The sequence below is a fragment of the Denticeps clupeoides genome, chromosome 17 (assembly GCF_900700375.1).
Source record: "Denticeps clupeoides chromosome 17, fDenClu1.1, whole genome shotgun sequence".
NCBI classification, from domain to species: domain Eukaryota; kingdom Metazoa; phylum Chordata; class Actinopteri; order Clupeiformes; family Denticipitidae; genus Denticeps; species Denticeps clupeoides.
This window is the reverse complement of record NC_041723.1, coordinates 676,626-695,975: the sequence shown is the minus strand read 5'-3', so window position 1 is coordinate 695,975 and position 19,350 is coordinate 676,626. Positions and strand designations below refer to the sequence as shown.

Here is a 19,350-nt window from a genome sequence, read left to right as displayed (position 1 = left end):
GAAAGTAGGCGGGTCGGAGGAAAGTAGGCGGTCCGGAGGAAAATAGGCGGGTAGGAGTAAAGAAGGCGGGCCAGATCAAAGAAGGTGGGTCGGAGTAAAGTGGGCGGTCCGGAGGAAAGTAGGTGGTCCGGATTAAAGGAGGCGGGCCTGATGAAAATAAGCGGGTCGGAGTTAAGCAGGCGGGCCTGAGTAGAGCAGGCGGGCTTGAGTAAAGCAGGCGGGCCGGAGTAAAGTAGGCGGGCCAGAATAAAGTAGGCGGGTCGGAGTTAAGCAGGCGGGCCGGAGGAAAGTAGGCGGGTCGGAGTTAAGCAGGCGGGCCGGAGTAAAGTAGGCGGGCCAGAATAAAGTGGGCGGGTCGGAGTTAAGCAGGCGGGCCGGAGTAAAGTAGGCGGGCTAGAATAAAGTAGGCGGGTCGGAGTTAAGCAGGCGGGCCGGAGGAAAGTAGGCGGGTCGGAGTTAAGCAGGCGGGCCGGAGTAAAGTAGGCGGGCCAGAAGAAAGTGGGCGGGTCGGAGTTAAGCAGGCGGGCCTGAGTAAAGTAGGCGGGCCAGAAGAAAGTGGGCGGGTCGGAGTTAAGCAGGCGGGCCGGAGGAAAGGAGCCCCGTGGAGGCGGACGGAGTCCGTCCAGAACCGCCGGACTCCGCAGGGAAACACGCGTCTGCGCTCCGCGCCGGATCGAGGTAACTTTTTAAAGGGCGACCTGCGGCTCCTCCGCCACACGCACCGCGCAGCTGCACCTACAGGAAGTAGTTTACTCTGCGGAGTAAAGTTACTTTCCGCCGGTGTTTGCGTTAGAATCAGGATGCTGAACAGGACGGACGGGAAATGCCGGCCGTGAGAGGAGAGGAGCGGCGATGGCTGTCGGATTGTGGACCAGAGTCGCTGTAAGCGGGTAAACGTTGTAAAACGCGCTCATTAAAAGCAAGCCGCACTTGTTAATCGCACGTCTTCTGCTTTTTAATTGCGTTTAAATCGAGTCGCATTGAATGAAAAACGCATGTCGTCTGGAGCTGAAGTTCGTTCTGGGCGAGTCCCGTGTTTGAGACGCCTCACACGCCTTTAAAGTCAAACACGGTCTGGTCCGGTGCTTCTCTGTGCGTGGCCTTCATGTTGCATGATCTGACACGTGGATCAACTAGTTCCTAACACTACCAGGGGCAATAATGAAATAGGACTGAAATTAGTTAACCCGATACCGGAGTAAACCTACAGAGAGGTTCTCCAGAAGAGGTTCTCCAGAAGAGGTTCTCCAGATTGTTAATAATGGTGCTTCTTTTTCCCAGAGCTCCGAATTGTGTGAGGTTATAAACAAGAAGCAGCGTGAATGAAACCGATAAAGTGATTCGTATTTGATGCCCCGTGATGCGATCACATAGAGTAGGCGTGCTGGTGTACATTCGTTTCGGAATCGGACGAACGCGCGAAGGCCCGTGGTGTTTCAAACGCCGTTGTTCTCGTGGCTTTTCCCTCGGTGCCAGGCGAGATGTCGCGCTCCCTTGGTGAAATGTAAAAAGTCCACCGGTGCGCTCCTACACCCGCCCGAACCAGGCCCCGCTTTAGGACTTTCTGACTGAGGAACGGTGATGCCGTTCTCGTGTTGTCACGAGAGATTACCGGCAGTCAAATGTAGACAAGATAAGATAAGTCTTAATTAGACCCACGAGTGGGAAAATCGCTTTGCCAATATATGAACACAAAGGGTTCGAACCCCACTTACTACCATCGTGTCCCTGAGCAAGACACTTAACCCTGAGTGTCTCCGGGTGGGGACTGTCCCTGTATCTACTGATTGTAAGGACTGAGATGCATCAGACTGGGCATTTACCTTTACATCATTTACCAGGCGTCCTTATCCAGAGCAACTTGCAGTCAATATTTACAGACACTCAGGATTAAGTGTCTTGCTCAGGGACACGATGGTAGTAGGTGGGGTTTGAACCTGGGACTTTGCGGTCTTCTGGTTGGTAGGCGTGTGTTTTACACACTAGGCTACTGCCCCCCCAAAAGCAGATGAGGAAATGAAAAAGATCACGCAAAGAGAGCGGAGACCAGAAACAAAGGTGGAGGAGACACAAAGCACAATGTGGGTGAACGTGCCTCGCGAGACGCAGGACGTCCGCGGCCGGCCCGGTGTGGTTTTACCACGAAGAGGCGTGTAGGTGGTTCGCTGAAGCCTCGCGCTGTATTCAGAACGAAAGAAACTGCACGCAGGTATGAGGAGCGTCGCTCAAATATCAATACTCAAAAATGCAAAAATGACTCAAGTAAGAGTTCTGAAGTATGTAGTGATACAACAACTACACTATCAAGCACTGAGTTGTTTCTTTAAAATACAATGTATTCAAACAAAAAATATAGAATTGTGCTAATTCTGGTATTTCCTAATAATAATAATAAAGTGTGTTTTGTAGTAATTAATAGACTAAATCCAAGTGTACAAACTGTATTTGGGGCAGTGGTGGCCTAGCGGTTAAGGAAGCGTGATCAGAAGGTAGCCGGTTCGAATCCCGATCTGCCGAGGTACCACTGAGCAACGCACCGTCCCCACACACTGCTCCCCGGGCGCCTGTCATGGCTGCCCACTGCTCACTCAGGGTGATGGGATAAATGCAGAGGACAAATTTCACTGTGTGCACCATGTGCTGTGCTGCTGTGTCTCACGTGACAATCACTTCACTTTTTTTTTTAAATTATATATATTTGCTAATTATGCCTGTTAGCATTGCTATGTTAATAAAACAGCTAAATGCTAACGCTACAGGAAATGTGAAGAGGTCTATTTAGCTTATGGCGCTAAATGGTTTGTGAAGATGATATGAAAGACTGGGATTCTGTCTTCGTACCGTAACCTTTTATTTGAGTTCCTCGTCTCCTCTGTGTGGCGAGTTTGTCACGGCTTGCGTGTGGTCATGTGACTGCATGGCTACGTCTGATTTAATAATAAAAAAAGCAACAAGTCGAGTGTTGCCCAATTCAGCGAAGTAAGAGTATAGTTTCTAACTCGCTCAAGTAAAAGTACGGCGTTGTGAGCCTTCTCGTAGAAGTAAAATAAAAAAAAATTCACAGTAAAGTCAATTAGCTTTTTTTGTGCAAAACAAATAAAAAAAAAAAGGTCGTCCTGGCCTGAAAATAAAGCATTCTGTTTAGTCCTGCTGCAGTTGAACTTGACGTGCTACGGATTTGCGGTAATCCAAGTCGGACACCCTCGGTGGGACAATCTCAGAACAAATTTAGGTGTGAGCCGTGTTAAAAATGCAGGATGCATCTGTTCCAACGCTGCAATGCATCGTTTTCTACTAATCGAATCTCAATGTGATGATTCAGATGACCGGCCACCGAATCCCAAATCGCGGGCTTGCTGGGGGACGAGTCGCTATTCACTCTGTCCACTGCACAAGCATTTTGTTGGGTTTTGAAGGCCGTGGAGTTTATGTCCTGTCTCCGAAGTCTGTGGTTGGTGATAATTTGGCTAAAATCCACTCAGATGGACGGTTCCTGGTGTGACCGTGACGTTGGCGCTGGCGTTAGGAGGTGCCATCCAGAATTAAAAGACATATCCAGGGGTGACAGGAAGAGGGTGAAGGAGGCCTGGTCCTGGTCTTTGTCTTTTCTTTATTCCCCCCCTATCTGCTCATGCGTGGAGCTCCATGGTCTCGATAAAGAGGCGGTTGCTAAGCGATTACGGTGACATTGTTGAGTATTGGTGCTGATGTTGCTCCAAGCAGCAGTAAGACTAGTTCTCTCTCTCTCTCTCTCTCTCTCTCTCTCTCTCTCTCTCTCTCTCTCTCTCTCTCTCTCTCTCTCTGGCCCGTGTTACAGAGAGGGGCGTGGGGGGTGTGACGGACGCCATGGCAGCTCTCACCATCGCGTCCCGGGGGTCCCGCGCGAGGAGGGCCAACAGCGAGGCCACCGCCGATGGCAGCGCCGTCCTGGAGAAGACGCAGGAGTTCTTCCAGATCTGTGACCTCGAGGACAAGGGCTTCATCACGCGCCGAGACATGCAGGTGAAAACCGAGGCCACCGCACAACCCCCCCAAAAAACGTATTTTTTCCGTTCACTTGTGCATTTTGTTTGCTACGGAGGTACTTTCTCATTTGCCCTTTCGCTATTAATCCTCCTCGCATCACTTCACCATCCACACCGATGTTCTGATTGGTGGATTTATTATTAACATGGTTGTAAATGCAGCTCTTCTCAATTCATTTGTGTTCTTTTATGGTCTTTACTTGTGTTATTATCTGAAACTGGTGAGAAATAGAAAAATAATACTCCTAGTAAGGGTTCAACAGTCCTTTCCTTGTTTGGTGAGATGTGGTTGAGCTCCGGTCCAACTCGTGTTTTCCTCACTTTGTGTGTGTGGTTTATTATGCATGTGTGGGATGTATACTGTGGAGTCGAATACACAGGATCGTGCTTTTGTGATGCTTCTCCTTCGGCGGCATTGTTGTGCAGATTGGCGGCCGATGGGCCCTTTGATGGAACACGGCCTGGTCCTCCTCACTGAAGAGCGCCTTTAAAAGGTGCCCTACCTTTGATCCGCCATTTATGGGGGAAAACGCACCAACAACCGTCCGCGTTCATCTTTATTCACGTCCGCCGGCTGTTGATGTAAGCGGCGCGCTGCCACGCTCTCATTTCCATATCCTTTTGGTGTCCCCCACGCGACCCACTGTATGACTGCAGAGGGGAGCGCCGACGTCGACAGGTCACATGTGCACGTCCTGCGATTTGGGGACACATAATCGAGCATTAAAACGGCTGCCCGTGTTTTTCGAACAAGTGCGACTTGCACGCCATACACAAAAGCGGCAGCAAGCTGTGCGAACTGTTCACTGAGAGACACTCGTCCAGTCATCTTCTTGCGGCAGTTCATCGTAAAATTTAACAGCATCACAGAAACAATATTGTTTTTGTTCATCTTTGGCAAAATGTTACTGCCGATAATTTGGTTTAAGTTGGTTAATCTCAACCGTTGACGCATAAGACAACATTACTGCCTATGAAGTAAAATAAATCTATTAATTTCTTCAAGTTTGTCGTCAAGGTCAGTCAAACCAGTTATATACCAAATAATATATACCAAATAATATTTAAAAAGCCAAACGTTACAGTTCAGTAAAAAAAATCTTGAACTTTTTGACTGTAGGAGAGGCTGTGGCTCACGGATGCATACAAGATAATGGAGCACAATACCGTATATTGAGGAATCCTTGAGTTGTAAAATGTCTTGCCTGATGATAGTGTTGATTTCCTCAACGAAATTTATGATTCAATATCTTCAACAAACCTTGACGTTTGTCAAACCTTTCGTTACTTACGCAGCGTAAATGCTGGTAACTGTAATGAAACATACTATGTAATATTCTTGACTAATAAAATCCAGACTAAATGTGCTTCTTGTTTAATCGCGTTATTAGAAATAATAGCGTCTGGAATGGATGTTGAGTATTTTTTAGTATATAAGGTACAATAAACAGTAATATAATGAGAAGATAACCTTGATTTAATTATGAAATGGTTTTGACTAAATGAAAATGTGTTTGTTCAGGTACAGATACTTGTACTATATTGACTGGGTTAAATAGAATTGAATTACTAAACTAGACTAAAATAGTCATGCATAATTCTGACAAAAAAAAGACTAAAATGCTCAGAATTTTAGTCGACTGAAACTTGACTAAAATGAGTCTGGATGTTACTAATAAAACATAAAATGACAGACTGCTGCCAAAAACAACTATACTGTTTAATTTGCCATTAAAACAACGGTTTCAGCAGGATTTTCAGTTTGATGATAGCTGTCACTTTAGACCACTCTGATCGACAGCCAGTCAGCAGATAAGGTTGTGTATGGGATTTTATTTAGCACGTAACACTGCAGTCTGGTAAGGTTATAGGACTTCCCAGGTGTTTGCACAGAGTTTATGAGTGACTATGCCCATGTGTCACTTGCCAGATGGCTGTCCTGCTGCCAGGGTGTTGCCGGAGCTGCCAGTATGGAATGACTATTTGCTTGTTTTTGCCATTTTTATGCCCGATTCCTCAATTTATGTTGCGCGTTCATGTGTTTTTCTTGGCCTCATATCCAAATGATGTGTGTGTGTGTTGAACAGAGGCTGCACAAGGAACTGCCACTCAGCGCGGAGGATCTGGAGGACGTCTTTGACACTCTGGATGCTGATGGCAATGGGTACCTCACCTTGGAAGAGTTCTCTTCTGGATTCAGTGGGTTTCTTGCCCTGTGACACACACTAATACGTGACTGGTCCTGCGACTACATGCTCATCAATATTTGTTGCACTTGACAACTCCTGCCCTCCTCTTCATCTCAGGCGAGTTCATGTTTGGTAACCCAGCGGAGGCTGAGGCCAGAAAGACGTCGTCCCCGGAGGTGCTGTACGAGAGCCGCTGGGAGGAAAGCCGGGGGAGAGATGAGGAAGAGGAGGAGAAACATTTCTGCATGCTGATGGACAGTCTGGGTGCCAGCAATGTGTTTGAGGAGTGAGTGTGAACATGTTCTTCACCAGCGTTACCATTCGGAGGCTCTTCTCCTAAGTGTTGCTCCAAAGCCAGTACGAGTAATAATCATTGTCCAGACTACTGCTAGTTTAGGGCTGATGGCACGTTTAACCATCTCAATGCATTTAAATATTTTTCTATAACCAGTGTCTGCCATACGGCAAGTCTCATTTCATGGCAATATTTTTTATTTATTTACTTTTTAATTACAATGCATTAATTTTGTTAGGCAGAGTAGATTATGGAAGAAAGGTTATTTTTTATACAGTACAGGCCAAAAGTTTGGACATCTTCTCATGCAACGTGTTTTCTTTATCTTCATGACCATTTACGTTGGTAGATTCTCACTGAAGGCATCAGAACTATGAATGAACACATGTGGAGTTCTGTACTTAACAAAAAGTGGAGACCTGACCTCCACAGTCACCGGACCTGAACCCAATCCGGATGGTTTGGGGTGAGCTGGACCAACAAGTGCTAAACACCTCTGGGAACTCCTTCAAGACTGTTGGAGAAGCATTTCAGGTGACGACCTCTTGAAGCTCATCGAGAGAATGCCAAGAGTGTTCAAAGCAGTAATCAGAGCAAAGAAACTAGAATATAAAACATGTTTTCACTTATTTCACCTTTTATTGTTAAGTACAGAACTCCACATGTGTTCATTCATAGTTTTGATGCCTTCAGTGAGAATTTACCCACGTAAATGGTCATGAAGATAAAGAGAACACGTTGAATGAGAAGGTGTCCAAACTTTTGGCCTGGACTGTATATGTATATAGAAATTCCACGCACTGTAGTTGGAAGTCACTTTTTGGGCAGAATGTGTTCTGATTGCAGAAGCCGGCAAAAGACTGGAGCTTTTTGGCAAAGGAGAGTCTGTGACGATTGTCCACTCCTCTGATGCACGTGTGTCATGCCTCTCCTTGCATTGATCGTAGTAAAGGTCGTTCTGTCCCGGTCCCCAAGCTAGTGGACTCAGTAGTCGGGTAAATGTCACAGCGGGCTTGGTCCCACCGGTGGGTCTGTTCACTGGACCAAGCAGAGACGACTGAAACTCACCTGTAGCGTTGGGGAACGGCAGCATTCGTTTGAATGAATTATTTCATTATTGACTGCATTAATTGTGTAGCATCAAACATATTTATATATAGAAATATTTATGATTTCAGTATAAGACACACAAATGCATATTCTGAAGTCTCTCTCTGCCCTGGTCCTCTCAGGCCGACTGAGGTGCGCAGCCTGTGGGCTCAGCTGCGACGGGACGAGCCTCGCCTGCTGTCCAACTTCGAGGAGTTTCTGGCCAGAGTCACGCTGCAGATCAAAGAGGCCAATCAGGAGAGGAGGGAGATGGAGAGCGCCCTCAAGAGGTCGGTGCCATGAGCTGTCGCTGTGTGTGTATATTATGGCTCGAACAGATATTTGACTTTATTGGCCATTTCCTTCCATCCTCGTGGTCCTGTCATGAATTTCACCTGCAGTATTACGCTGCACGTAATTTCAGCCTTTATTTGGGGTGCTAATTTGATGTGATGCTACATAATGGCTCCCATCAAATACATTTGACGACTTGTAATCAGAAATCTGTGTGAACTGTCTATCAGAGGCATAATTTTTGCACGTTTTATTGGCCCCAGGTGCGCTGTCACATGGGCCGTAGTCACGTTGCTCTTCTGGCAGGTTCCAGGAAAATAAGCACCAGGTTTTACCGTCTGGCCGCAGTGGTGCTTTTGGGGGGAAAAGCTCATTTGCATAAAGCCTTGTGTCTTTTGCAGCGAGAGAGAATTATGAGGAAAGAAAAGCTTTCATTAGCCCCTTATGCTCTTCAACCATGCAGTCAGACAGTGACACATTTCGCTTGTGTCTTCATTTGACACCTGAGTTTCATTTTCGCCTGACTCCGAGGAGCTTTAAAAGCGTCTTCGAGTAGAAGCATAGTCATTAAACAAGACATCTGTCATTCGTCTGTCCTTTCCTACTGTTTACGTGCTGATTGCGCAAACCCGTCTGTAGGAAGGCGGCAACGCATGACGACGAGATCCAGAGGCTGTATGAAGAGATGGAGCAGCAGATTAAGAACGAGAAGGACCGAATCATGCTGCAGGTGCAGAGATCCCACGAAGCTGAAAAGCAAAAATCCAACATTTGAGGACATTTACTTAATAAATCCCAAGTATTTGACTCAAGACCCTTATTTTCAATGCATATATGAATATTCCGAAAAATCAGTCAAACTTAATCAAAGCATTGACTTCATTTAAATGCTTTTTATAATAATGTTTGGTTGAGTACATTTATATTTATTTATTTATTTTTTGTGGGTGCTAACTCACGTTAACACATTACAACAGGTGACAGGTCAGCGTATGTCGCTGATGCTGTTCTTTTCTTGACCGTTTGAACCCTGCAGGACTCGGAGCGTTTCCTGTCGCGCAGTCAGGACCTGGAACACAAGCTCTCCACCAAAGAGCACGAGCTGGATCTGCTGTTCCAGAAGCAGAAGAGGGTGAGTCCGTCTCTCCACACGAGAGCTGTAACCGGGCCTGAAAAACCCAACAGACTCAAAGTTGTATCGTTGTATTTAGACTTTGTTTACTGTCTGTTGGTGAGCTGTTGTAGGACTGTGTTAAACTCTTATTGTCTTACTTATGCATACAACAAAGGGAATAAAAAGATTGTATTCATAGTTGGGGGTCCTACTGAACCAGAACTGTTCATTTCATTGATTGTAACATGGAAGCACGTTGTAAGTCGCCTTAAATGTAAATGTAAATCTGACCTCTACTTCCTTGACCTCGACCTTTACAGCCCCACTTCACACGTCCCACCACTCAGGCCGTAATCCCTTCATTTCAGGTGGTAGTGGCCTAGTGGGTAACACACTCGCCGAGTGTGAACCAGAAGACCCAGGTTCAATCCCACTTACTACCATTGTGTCCCTGAGCAAGACACTTAACCCTGAGTGTCTCCAGGGGGGGACTGTCCCTGTAACTACTGATTGTAAGTCTGGTAAATGTAAATTTCACGTGAAATAACTTCCTGTAACCCCACTTTTAAAGGCTGGGGTGACGTTTGTTTCCAGTTTTGGCCTCAACACTGGCTCCGCCCCACGCAGGTTGTCTGGTAGCGCTGTAGTGCTTCCATTAGCAAGGAGATGGCGGGGTGGGCTGAGTGGCACCCGATAATCGCGGAGGGGCGTCGTCAGACTGAGGAAAAAACTCCTAAATCCGACAAAGAATGTCGTGTATGCACGCACAGTACGGTAGTTAGTTCAGGGCGAGATATTCTGTCTACTCCAAGCAGCCAGCTCACCACTACGAAACCCATTAGGCACCATGAAATGGACAAAATTATACTGTGGGCAGAAATTATTATCATGTATGCACACGTTTCTGTATCACGGTCTGTGTGCACAAGTTTAGGAGGACAGTTATGTAATATTTCTAAAGCATCCATAAAGTCGCCCCTATAACTCTCGGGTCGCTGCTTGTTCAGCGTCGATATACACGGCAAACGGATTCAACCTGTCACATGAATCAATGCGCCAAATGCAATTAGGTCCGAATTAGGACAGAAGTACTGTCTCCAGACCTTGTAATTGTTCCTGGACCGAAGTGTGTGTAGGCCTCCCCTCGGGCTGAGCCCCTTGATTTTTCAGTATGCGCGGAAAACGAGTCCAGCTGATTAGAATCCGGTGTCTGCGAGCACGAGCAGCATTAGTTTCATTATGTGATGTTCCATTGTGAGGTGCTTTTTAGAGATGCAAATTGTGCGCAGAATTTTTCCCAGTTCATGGTACTTTAGGGTCTCCGTACTCTGCGCTTTAATAAGTCACTAACACAAGAAGGATCCATTACATCTCCATATCCATATTCATAGCTTCATAGCAAGGACTCTGTCCCTGGTATAAGAGACTTAATACGAACATCTTTCTGGTACGTCCCATCTCTTTACTTTGTCGATGTCTGATAAAATGCTTATAGGAGAGGATTGCTGAGAATATTATTTTCCATCAGGCCTCGTAATTATTTTTACATTTACATCATTTATCAGACGCCCTTATCCAGAGCGACTTACAATCAGTAGTTACAGGGTTAAGTGTCCTGCTCAGGGGCGCGATGGTAGTAAGTCGGGTTCGAACCTGGGTCTTCTGGTTCATATGCGAGTGTGTTACCCACCAGGCTACTACAACCCTATTATGGCAAATCTGGGATATTTTGATTGAGAGAAAGATGGACAATATAATTGAAAAGATATCACGAATGAACAAATAATGACTCTTTTACGGCACAGCCTTTTTTCCTCTACAGTTGATCTGAGTAATGTGATGTGGATTCTAGGCCTGGTCTGCTTTGGTTTTGGTCTTGCTCTCGGTACCCTCCGGTCTCTGCGGTGTCTTGGTCTCGGTTTTGGTGGTCTTGACTACAACACTGTTGTCTGGACAGGTGACGATGCCCTGATAAAAACAGACACAGAACCTAGTTTCAGCTGGATGAGTGCGTCTGTGAAATCTCTCACTTTTCACACATTCATGCCTTCACTACCTCTCTGTTGTCCCGGCGCTTTGTGTGTGTGTGTGGTTCGGTATGTGCCGTTTGGTCTATATTTATCCTCACGGCCTTGTGAAGCTCTTCAGATGGCTTCTTATCGCTCTGCCCTCGTGCACTAAAGTAAGCACATGCACAAAACTGTCAGCAGCCACAGCTCATAATGATGATGAATAATGTGTTCACTAACTCACTTTTACATTCAAACTGTGATCTGAAACAACGGACTGGGCAGAATCTACCAGATCCCCCAAATCCTTCAAGATTATTTTGAGTTAAGATGTTTAATCCGGGGCTGCTCAAACCCAAGTTGTGTTGTTTTATGTCGTGGCCCTGGCATGAGTACGAATGGACCAATCAGCAGCATTGATGTTGGATCAGATTAGAAAAGAATGAAATGAAATTGCAAATGAAATGAGGCTGAAAAATTCCCTCTTCACGGGGTCTCCGATTCCAATCAACTCTGTTCTCCTTCATTGTCCCTGGCTGGTGGGACAACTTGTCCTGCTCCGTTCGACTAACCGAGACTACCACCACCTTTAAGAAGCAGTTGAAAACCAGCTTGTTCAGAAAGTATTTCAGATGCACACACACACACACACACACACACACTACACAAACTAAATAAAAAAAAAATGTTTTCTTCGTCTAGCACTTAACAATTTCCGAGAATGTTCTTTTTCTGACAAGTTAGGCCTTATCAGGGCTCTTAGTTTTTGTAAGTGCAAATCAATAGAAATGGAACAAGAATTGCTGGTGTCTTCCTCCTGTAAATCGCTTTGGATAAAAGCGTCTGCCGAGTAAAGTAAAGTAAAAGAGAGCGCTTGGATGCAGGTTGTCAGTCATTACATAACCTCACCATTAGCAAACATGCGCTTGTTTCAGCTGGAGTTCCAGTGCAGGGAGCTGAGCAGCGAGCGGCAGGAGACCAAGGTGCAAAACATGAAGCTGAAACAGACCAACGAGGAGCTGAGCCGCGACCTGGAACACACCAGCCAGGAGCTGGCGCTCGCGCAGGAGCAGCTGGCGTTGCTGCAGGAGCAGGCGTCCCGGCTGGACGAGGAGCGAGAGATGTACGTGTGACCTCACGAAACGTGTCCCTTTTAACCCTTAAGTCATAAATATAGTCGCTTTGAGCTACGTACTGTGTCCGTAATGTGCGTCGTGATCTGTAGTGGGTACTCCTTACCACCAGGGGTCAGTGTCGAGGCCTCAAACCAAGTAAATAAATGAATACCCGCATCTTAAAATATTCATCAAAATATTGAGTGCAGATCTCGCCACACTGCCCCCGTAAAGTCACACAGGTACTGCATCCGTATCCGTTTTGTGCACTATTTTTAGTGTGTGCACAAAAACCAGACCGCGGCTGTACTCAGTTCCTGTCTCCGCAGTGAGATGTACCGCATAACGGAGGGCCTCCAGAGAGAGAGGACCAGTCTGCTGAAGCAGCTTGATCTGTTGAGGTGAGGTCCAGACACCCGTCCAGATGCTTAATAAATCTTTACATGACTTGCTTATGTTAATCATAAATTCCAGCGGGTGCTGTCACTCTCAGAACTTATCTGTGTCCTTTTATCACATTTCCTCAGAGAAATGAACAAACATTTACGAGACGAACACGATACATACTCTCAGGTGAGTGCTGGACCGTGGGAAAGTCAACATTTCTTTACCTGAGGACACTTTAAGGACATTGAATCAGACAATGTTTGCTTGGTGCTTCTGATGTGGTTATTTGGTGTGGAACTCCCCTGCCCACGATAATCAATTCCTGTGTATATTAAACAAAATGATCGTATCCTTCCATATCTGAGGCTCGCCATGTAAAGCTCACTGCAGTGTTTGCTTGGTTTCTCAGGCACCAAAAAATTCAGCCAGGACGTCCACTTGGAGTCCGAGACCTGGATCCATCAGTGTGAGAAACGCAGAGAGGAGATCGCAGTTTAAAAGGTACGGCTGAGTGTGGTTCGTACTTAACTCTGATTTGGCTGCTTGTTCCCAGAGGTAGACTCGATTACGTTTAATTGAACGGTATAGCAAAAGACAAATTTGATCAGTAATCTGTGTGGAAATTTTCATGAATTAAATGAAAATGTGTATAAAAAAGCTCAATAAAAATGTACTTAACCTCTAAATCAACAGGTGGCACCGGGCCACGGGATTGTCATTAAAGGTTAATTAGTGTCTGTGTGTATATAGCTCCGTCATCCTTCGCTTGGTAATTTTTTTTTTTTTTTCTGTTTCATAATTGTCATTAAACCTCCTTATCACGATGTGCGCCAGCTCCTACCTCTTAAACTGTGGCATGACAACATCAACAGGAAGTGGGACCAGCATTTATCAGTCTACTGTAGAAAAGAAGTCATGGAAAGAACCAACATATAGCTACGTTTAATTGTTACTATTAGGGATATCGTAAAAGTGTTTAATCTGACATTTGAACAGCTTGCATGTTTCTGAGTTCGACTTGACCTTCCATTGTATCCTATCTACAAAATTGATCACGTGACAGCTCGATCTAGTGGGGATTCCTTAAAATCTATAAATAAATCTACAAAATATTTCCCCAAACCTTCACTAGTGATGACGAGGAAGAAGTTCTGCCCCAGTGTAAGAGGAGGGACATGATGAGTGGACAGGCCGTGGTGGACGGTCCTCCCTCCTCCAGCCACCGTCTCCAGAGGATCATCTCCATCGAAGAAGATCACCTGCCCGGGCTCCTGCAGGACGGATACCAGACACAACTGCAGGACTGGAGCGAGGCGGAGGAAGGCATGGTGGGGCACTCGGCTAGCAGCACGCGGTTACGCCGAGTTGTTGTGCACAAACGCGTCTGAGCGCATCTCTTCGCCCGCAGGAGGAGGAGGATGACGATGAAGGTGTCGAGCTGCAGATGAGCAGCATCCACCCCTCCCTCACCAGCACCCCCAGCGCTGAGAGCAGAGGCACGCCCACCTCCCCCCGTGGACAGCCTGTCGGCAAGGAGACCGTCCATGCTGTAAGCTGACCGTCACGACAGGACAACATAATAGTAGGACATACGGCGTCCAACAAGCGCAAAACAAATATCAGTTCAGAAAAAGTGAAAACAAATGAACATTTAATTAATCAAATGAACATTTCAGAAAACAAATGAACAGTTTATAAAACAAAAAGTGAAAACAAATTTACAAAGATGCCAAAAAAATCTATCTTATTGCTGTGTTTAAAATGTGTTTTTTGGCATGAAAAAATTATTCATACACACATGAATGTACTACACACAACTACAATAAGGTAAAGTGTTTTGCATGTTTGTAAATTAGTTTTATGTTAATTTGTTTCACAACATGTCCTATAAAGGCAGACTATTCCACAGAGAGTACTAGAAGGGTTCTAGAGTGTCTGTGCTTCTTCGTGTTTTTTAACCTTTGTAGCCTTGTGAGTAGGGGTGTTAATCGTATAATCGATGCATCGCGATGCAGACGATGCGTAATCAATTATATTATAATGACGTTGCTTGGTGATTTTATGGGGGCTGTAAAAAAAATTATCGTTCAATTTTTATACCGTTCGGTCTGAAAGTGGCTTTAGATTTTCGGTCAGTCCACGCCTGACGCCGCGGATGTCTGAACCAGGCGGTTACAGGCGGTTCACTTTGAAAGAGAACAACACAAAAATCCCATTCAAGGCTTCTATTGTCAAGATTTAATTAAAATACATTTGTAATTGTAAACAGTTTGATGTAACTATAGACCTGATTTCTGGAACAATCATTTATTTGAATGTCTAATACCTTTCTATTAACATCCCATTTCACCCTGATGGGACTATTTAGACTGTATACAGATTGAGTACTGCACACTGTATGGACGCTTTGATTTGCTACGATGAGCAGAAAAACGTCTGTGTTCAGTCTACACTCCCCTGACGCCACAAACGCCAGAAAAGAAAACGTCTAATTTCTATGCTGTGACTGAGTTGATAAAATACTGAAAAACTGACTTATAAACTGTTGCTTTGTATTACAGTAGAACAATAATGTCTGTTCAATTCTTGACCTTCTGTCACTGCAGTAAAATTAGACTTTTTAAGTTATAGTGGTTACAGGCCACCATCTTGGAGAACAATACAAACTTTTGTAGCAAATCCAACCATCCACACAGGAGTACGAGACCTTAACTCTTGTATTTAAAAACACCATGTGACCATGTAGAACATTTATGGCATGGATCGTGATGCATCGATATCGAGGCACTGGTAATCGTAATCGAATCGAAATGTGAGACCAGTGAAGTTCCACACCTCTACTTGTGAGTCTTGAGTTCTTCCTGATTAGTCGATATGCCGCCACTCCTCTACATTCTGTCCTCGATCGAGTGCCTTATATGTAATTGTGTGTAGTAGTTTCATGTGTGTATGAATAATGTTTTGTCTCCTCTCTGTGGATGCATCAGGAAGAGGGCGTGGCCTCCGCCCCGGACCGCCTCTTTAAGGTTGTGCTGGTGGGAAACTCCAGTGTGGGGAAAACCTCACTGCTGCGCCGCTTCTGCGATGGCAGTTTTCACCCCGGGACCTCGGCTACAGTGGGTGTGTGTCTGTCGTTCTGATCGGCAACTTCACGTCTGCTGAGTGTGAACATGTCTGAGTTTTATTAAATGAGACAGATAATCACTTAATCACCTCTTTATTAACTATTGTTATAAATACATTACAGTACAGATTATAGTCTTAAAATTAATCCATTTTGTTTTAGTTTGCACCTAATGAGTATCAGATAAATATCAGATCTTCTCATGAAAAGTCACGTGTTAATTGTGTAAATTTGAAATATTTCACGTGTTAAATGTATGTCGTTTTGTCAGCGGTGGCCTAGCGGTTAAGGAAGCGACCCCGTAATCAGAAGGCCAACGGTTCGAATCCCAATCCACCAAAGTGCCACTGAGCAAAGCACCGTCCCCACACACTGCTCCCTGGGCGCCTGTCATGGTGCCCACTGCTCACTCAGGGTGATGGTTAAATGCAGAGGACACATTTCACAGCTGTGCTGCTGTGTATCACAAGTGACAATCACTTCACTTTAAAATGGATTTAATTGGCTGGCGTTTGCTCCTTGCTTCAAAAGTTCAGTATTTTTAAACTTTTTAGTCACAAGCACCGTAAGAAATGTGAAGTGTGTGTGTGTATATATATATATCATATGAAAATGCTGGAGTTTATTACCTCCCTGTGTTTTTAGGTCCTGCTCGTTGATTAAATCCATTCTGCCTCAAATAGCAGGCTGACATATAAAATCATTCAAAGGTCTCTGGAATGCGTGGGCATGGCGTGTTACGCTCAGGCCCTCAGTACTTCACTTAAAATCAATATTGCCTGGGTTTGTGCACGCGTGTGTGTCCTTTCATCTCTCCCGGACCGCCCAGAAACATCAAAAATCCATTTTACATTGGGCGGGGGAAATGTCAGATGGCACGAGATGGCACGGTGGACCATACATTTTTAAACATGCACTGACGAGAGAGAGAATTCAGTTCCCCACCCTGATGGTGAAATCATGGTGACTGTAGACATTACACGTCCATCAGAGAGTGTAGATATGAAGTTGATGCTGTTAAAGTTAAAGTGAAGTGATTGTCACATGTGATGCACAGCACACGGTGCACACAGTGAAATTTGTCCTCTGCATTTAACCGTCACCATTGGTGAGCAGTGGGCAGCCATGACAGGCACCCGGGGAGCAGTGTGTGGGGATGGTGCTTTGCTCAGTGGCGGATCGGAATTCGAACCGGCAACCTTATTATTACGGGGCCGCCTCCTTAACCGCCAGGCCACCGCTGGCCCAGTGAGAGTTTGTGGTTTGATTGTAATGTGCATGTTGCAGGTATCGACTACAGAGTGAAAACACTAACGGTGGATGGCAGCCAGGTGGCGCTGCAGCTGTGGGACACCGCCGGTCAGGAGAGGTGCGTCTCCTACGCGCGCGACAGTGGGATTTAAGAGGCCGCGACTCCGCTCACGGCCCCGCCCTCCCTCCCTCTCCCGCAGGTACCGCAGCATAACCAAGCAGTTTTTCCGCAAGGCGGACGGGGTGGTGATCGTGTACGACGTCACCACGGAGCAGTCGTTCACCGCGGTCCGCCACTGGCTGGCCAGTGTGCAGGTGGGTCATGTGACCTTCGTGGCGTCTCCTCCTCCGCATTCACTGGATTTGTCACGTCAGTGCTGATGCAACCCTTCACAGGACGGCGCAGGGGAAGAAGATCTTCCCATCATGCTTTTGGGGAACAAGGCGGACCTGGATAAACAAAGGCAGGTGCCGGGACAAGTAGGCGAAGCTTTAGCCAAGGTGAGTGTGACCCCTGTGACCCCGGGGTCATGCGAGGTCATGTGATCGCTCCCAGGGCGCTGCAGTCGTTTCGGTGTTTCTTACCTGATGTTGGGTGAGAAGAGTCACCAGTGCGCCACTGTCTTCTGTCCCTGCCTCTTCTAGGACAAACAGCTGATGTTCCACGAGTGCAGCGCCTGCTCCGGACACAACGTGCTGGACTGCATGGTCCGCTTGGCGCGGTGAGCTGAGCTTTTATACACTCGCCACCGCCACGCCGTGTTTAGCTGAAAATACGGAATGACAACTATACCGAACATTAGAAGTCTGTCCTTAAAATATATGAAACGAAATTTAATAATAATAAAAAGTCAGATTAAAGCAAATAAATCACTACAGGCCGGACCTGAGGAAAAGGGTGGTAGTGGCGTAGTGGGTAACACACTTGTCTATGAACCAGAAGACCCTGGTTCAAATCCCGCTCACTACCATCATGTCCCATTTACGGCATTTATCAGACGCCCTTATCCAGAGCGACTTACAATCAGTATTTGTATATATATATACAATCACTCTCAGTCCCTGAGCAAGACACTTAACCCTGAGTGTCTCCAGGGGGGACTGTCCCCGTAACTACTGATTGTAAGTAGCTCTGGATAAGGGTGTCTGATAAATACTGTAAATGAAACATGGAAAATGGATGGATCATTTTTGAAGGGGCGTTTATATAAATATGAATATTAAGTAGGCTGTGGATGATTGAACCACTGCATTGGAATATGAATCAGTGGATTATGGGACGTTTTGAATACAGAAGACGGTTCCGTCGTATTTTGCCAATATTCTTATCAGTCGCCTGCTGAGAAATGAATAACTCGTCCGTGCAGCTCAAGGTCTGGCAGCGGCACGGTTTTTCATTTATCTTTCTCCCTTTTCCACTCGTGTATGTTCTTTCCATACCGTATCTCTCACTCCGCAAAAAACGGAGGTGCAGCGCTGGACCACGTCCTCGCGCTTACGTAACTTTCATTCCGCTGCTCCTTTCAAGTTCCATCAGAAGATGAACTAAAAAAAAAAAAAAGGCACGAATGTGCTGGGCTTCATTCTATTTCTACAGATTCATCGGCCATGCAAGATCCTTATTATTCATCTTGTCCTCCAACAGGATCCTGAAGGAGCAGGAGGACCATCAGAAAGAGAAGACGGTGCAACTGGTGGGCAGCCCCTGCAGGAAGAAGGCCTGCTGCTAGGCCTGCCACGCCCCTTTTATTTCACTCGGAGTCGCTACGTTGGCGTCCATCTTCTCGGTGTTCCTCACTCTTTATTATACACGAGTCACCAGGTTGTGTTGTATAGAAGTATAGTTCTTATTTAAATGTCTTTAAATAATGTAAATAATATTAATTGTCCATAGTGGCTGAGATATAGGTATTTTTATGAAAATGAATGTTAATGGTGAAGCCTTTTACGTGTGTTGAAAGTTTCTTCGCTGCTCTGGTTCCATATCCACCACCTGCTGGGCCCACGCTTACAAACCACAAACATAATTACACATCATTACCTGAATAATAATCCGGCTGGCGGCGTAATTTGGTTTTAATGATGCGGCTGCTGTGGAGTGTTCGCATAATCGATGCTGTCGATCCAGTACTCGTGTACAGTGTTGTGGATGTGAAGGTTGCCACATGAACGCCGTGTTTTCTTGGGTCCGAGCACCGTGATTTTTGCACTACAGTTTGTTTCTAAAAATCTCTGTTTGACATGTATGTGGATAAATGTAAATACGTCTGTGCTGCGCGTTACGAATAAATAAAGTTTATTTCCACCAGTGTGTGATCTGATTTGTGCCAGTAAGGGTTAAAAAGCGTTGCATAAGAAGCATGATCCAGCTGACATTGGTTCCAGTCATTTTAGAACGTGGGCAGGACTTTCTGACACTTTTTGTGGAAGTGAATGAAGGAGGTTGAGGGTATTTTAC

General features: G+C 45.7%; 1 protein-coding gene across 4 annotated transcripts; it reads left to right on the top strand.

Moving 5' to 3' along the window:
* Window positions 1-575: 575 nt before the first annotated feature.
* cracr2aa (calcium release activated channel regulator 2Aa) lies at window positions 576-19,092 on the top strand. 4 transcript variants are annotated; one of them, XM_028957555.1, is made up of 19 exons: window positions 576-678; window positions 3,818-4,002; window positions 6,113-6,224; window positions 6,332-6,500; window positions 7,742-7,888; window positions 8,532-8,622; window positions 8,929-9,024; window positions 11,951-12,138; window positions 12,460-12,531; window positions 12,658-12,703; window positions 12,927-13,018; window positions 13,650-13,845; window positions 13,926-14,066; window positions 15,505-15,637; window positions 16,929-17,010; window positions 17,093-17,207; window positions 17,289-17,393; window positions 17,538-17,614; window positions 18,538-19,092. In XM_028957555.1, the coding sequence occupies exons 2-19, from the start codon at window positions 3,847-3,849 to the stop codon at window positions 18,620-18,622; spliced, it is 2,103 nt and encodes a 700-aa protein (XP_028813388.1). In that variant the 5' UTR covers window positions 576-678; window positions 3,818-3,846; the 3' UTR covers window positions 18,623-19,092. The 4 variants fall into 4 exon arrangements, with proteins under 4 accessions (XP_028813388.1, XP_028813389.1, XP_028813390.1 ...); XM_028957556.1 differs by lacking the exon at window positions 576-678 and adding an exon at window positions 714-890; XM_028957557.1 differs by lacking the exon at window positions 576-678 and adding an exon at window positions 714-882 and having other exon boundaries at window positions 18,538-19,091.
* Window positions 19,093-19,350: the final 258 nt, after the last annotated feature.

What these genes read in the sequence shown, in the direction of transcription:
- cracr2aa (XM_028957555.1), top strand. Translation starts at nt 3,847, where the DNA reads ATGGCAGCTCTCACCATCGCGTCCCGGGGGTCCCGCGCGAGGAGGGCC. An exon ending in AGGAGATCGCAGTTTAAAAG is followed by an intron (nt 13,019 to 13,649) that starts GTACGGCTGAGT and finishes AACCTTCACTAG; the next exon opens with TGATGACGAGGAAGAAGTTC. An exon ending in CGGGACCTCGGCTACAGTGG is followed by an intron (nt 15,638 to 16,928) that starts GTGTGTGTCTGT and finishes TGCATGTTGCAG; the next exon opens with GTATCGACTACAGAGTGAAA.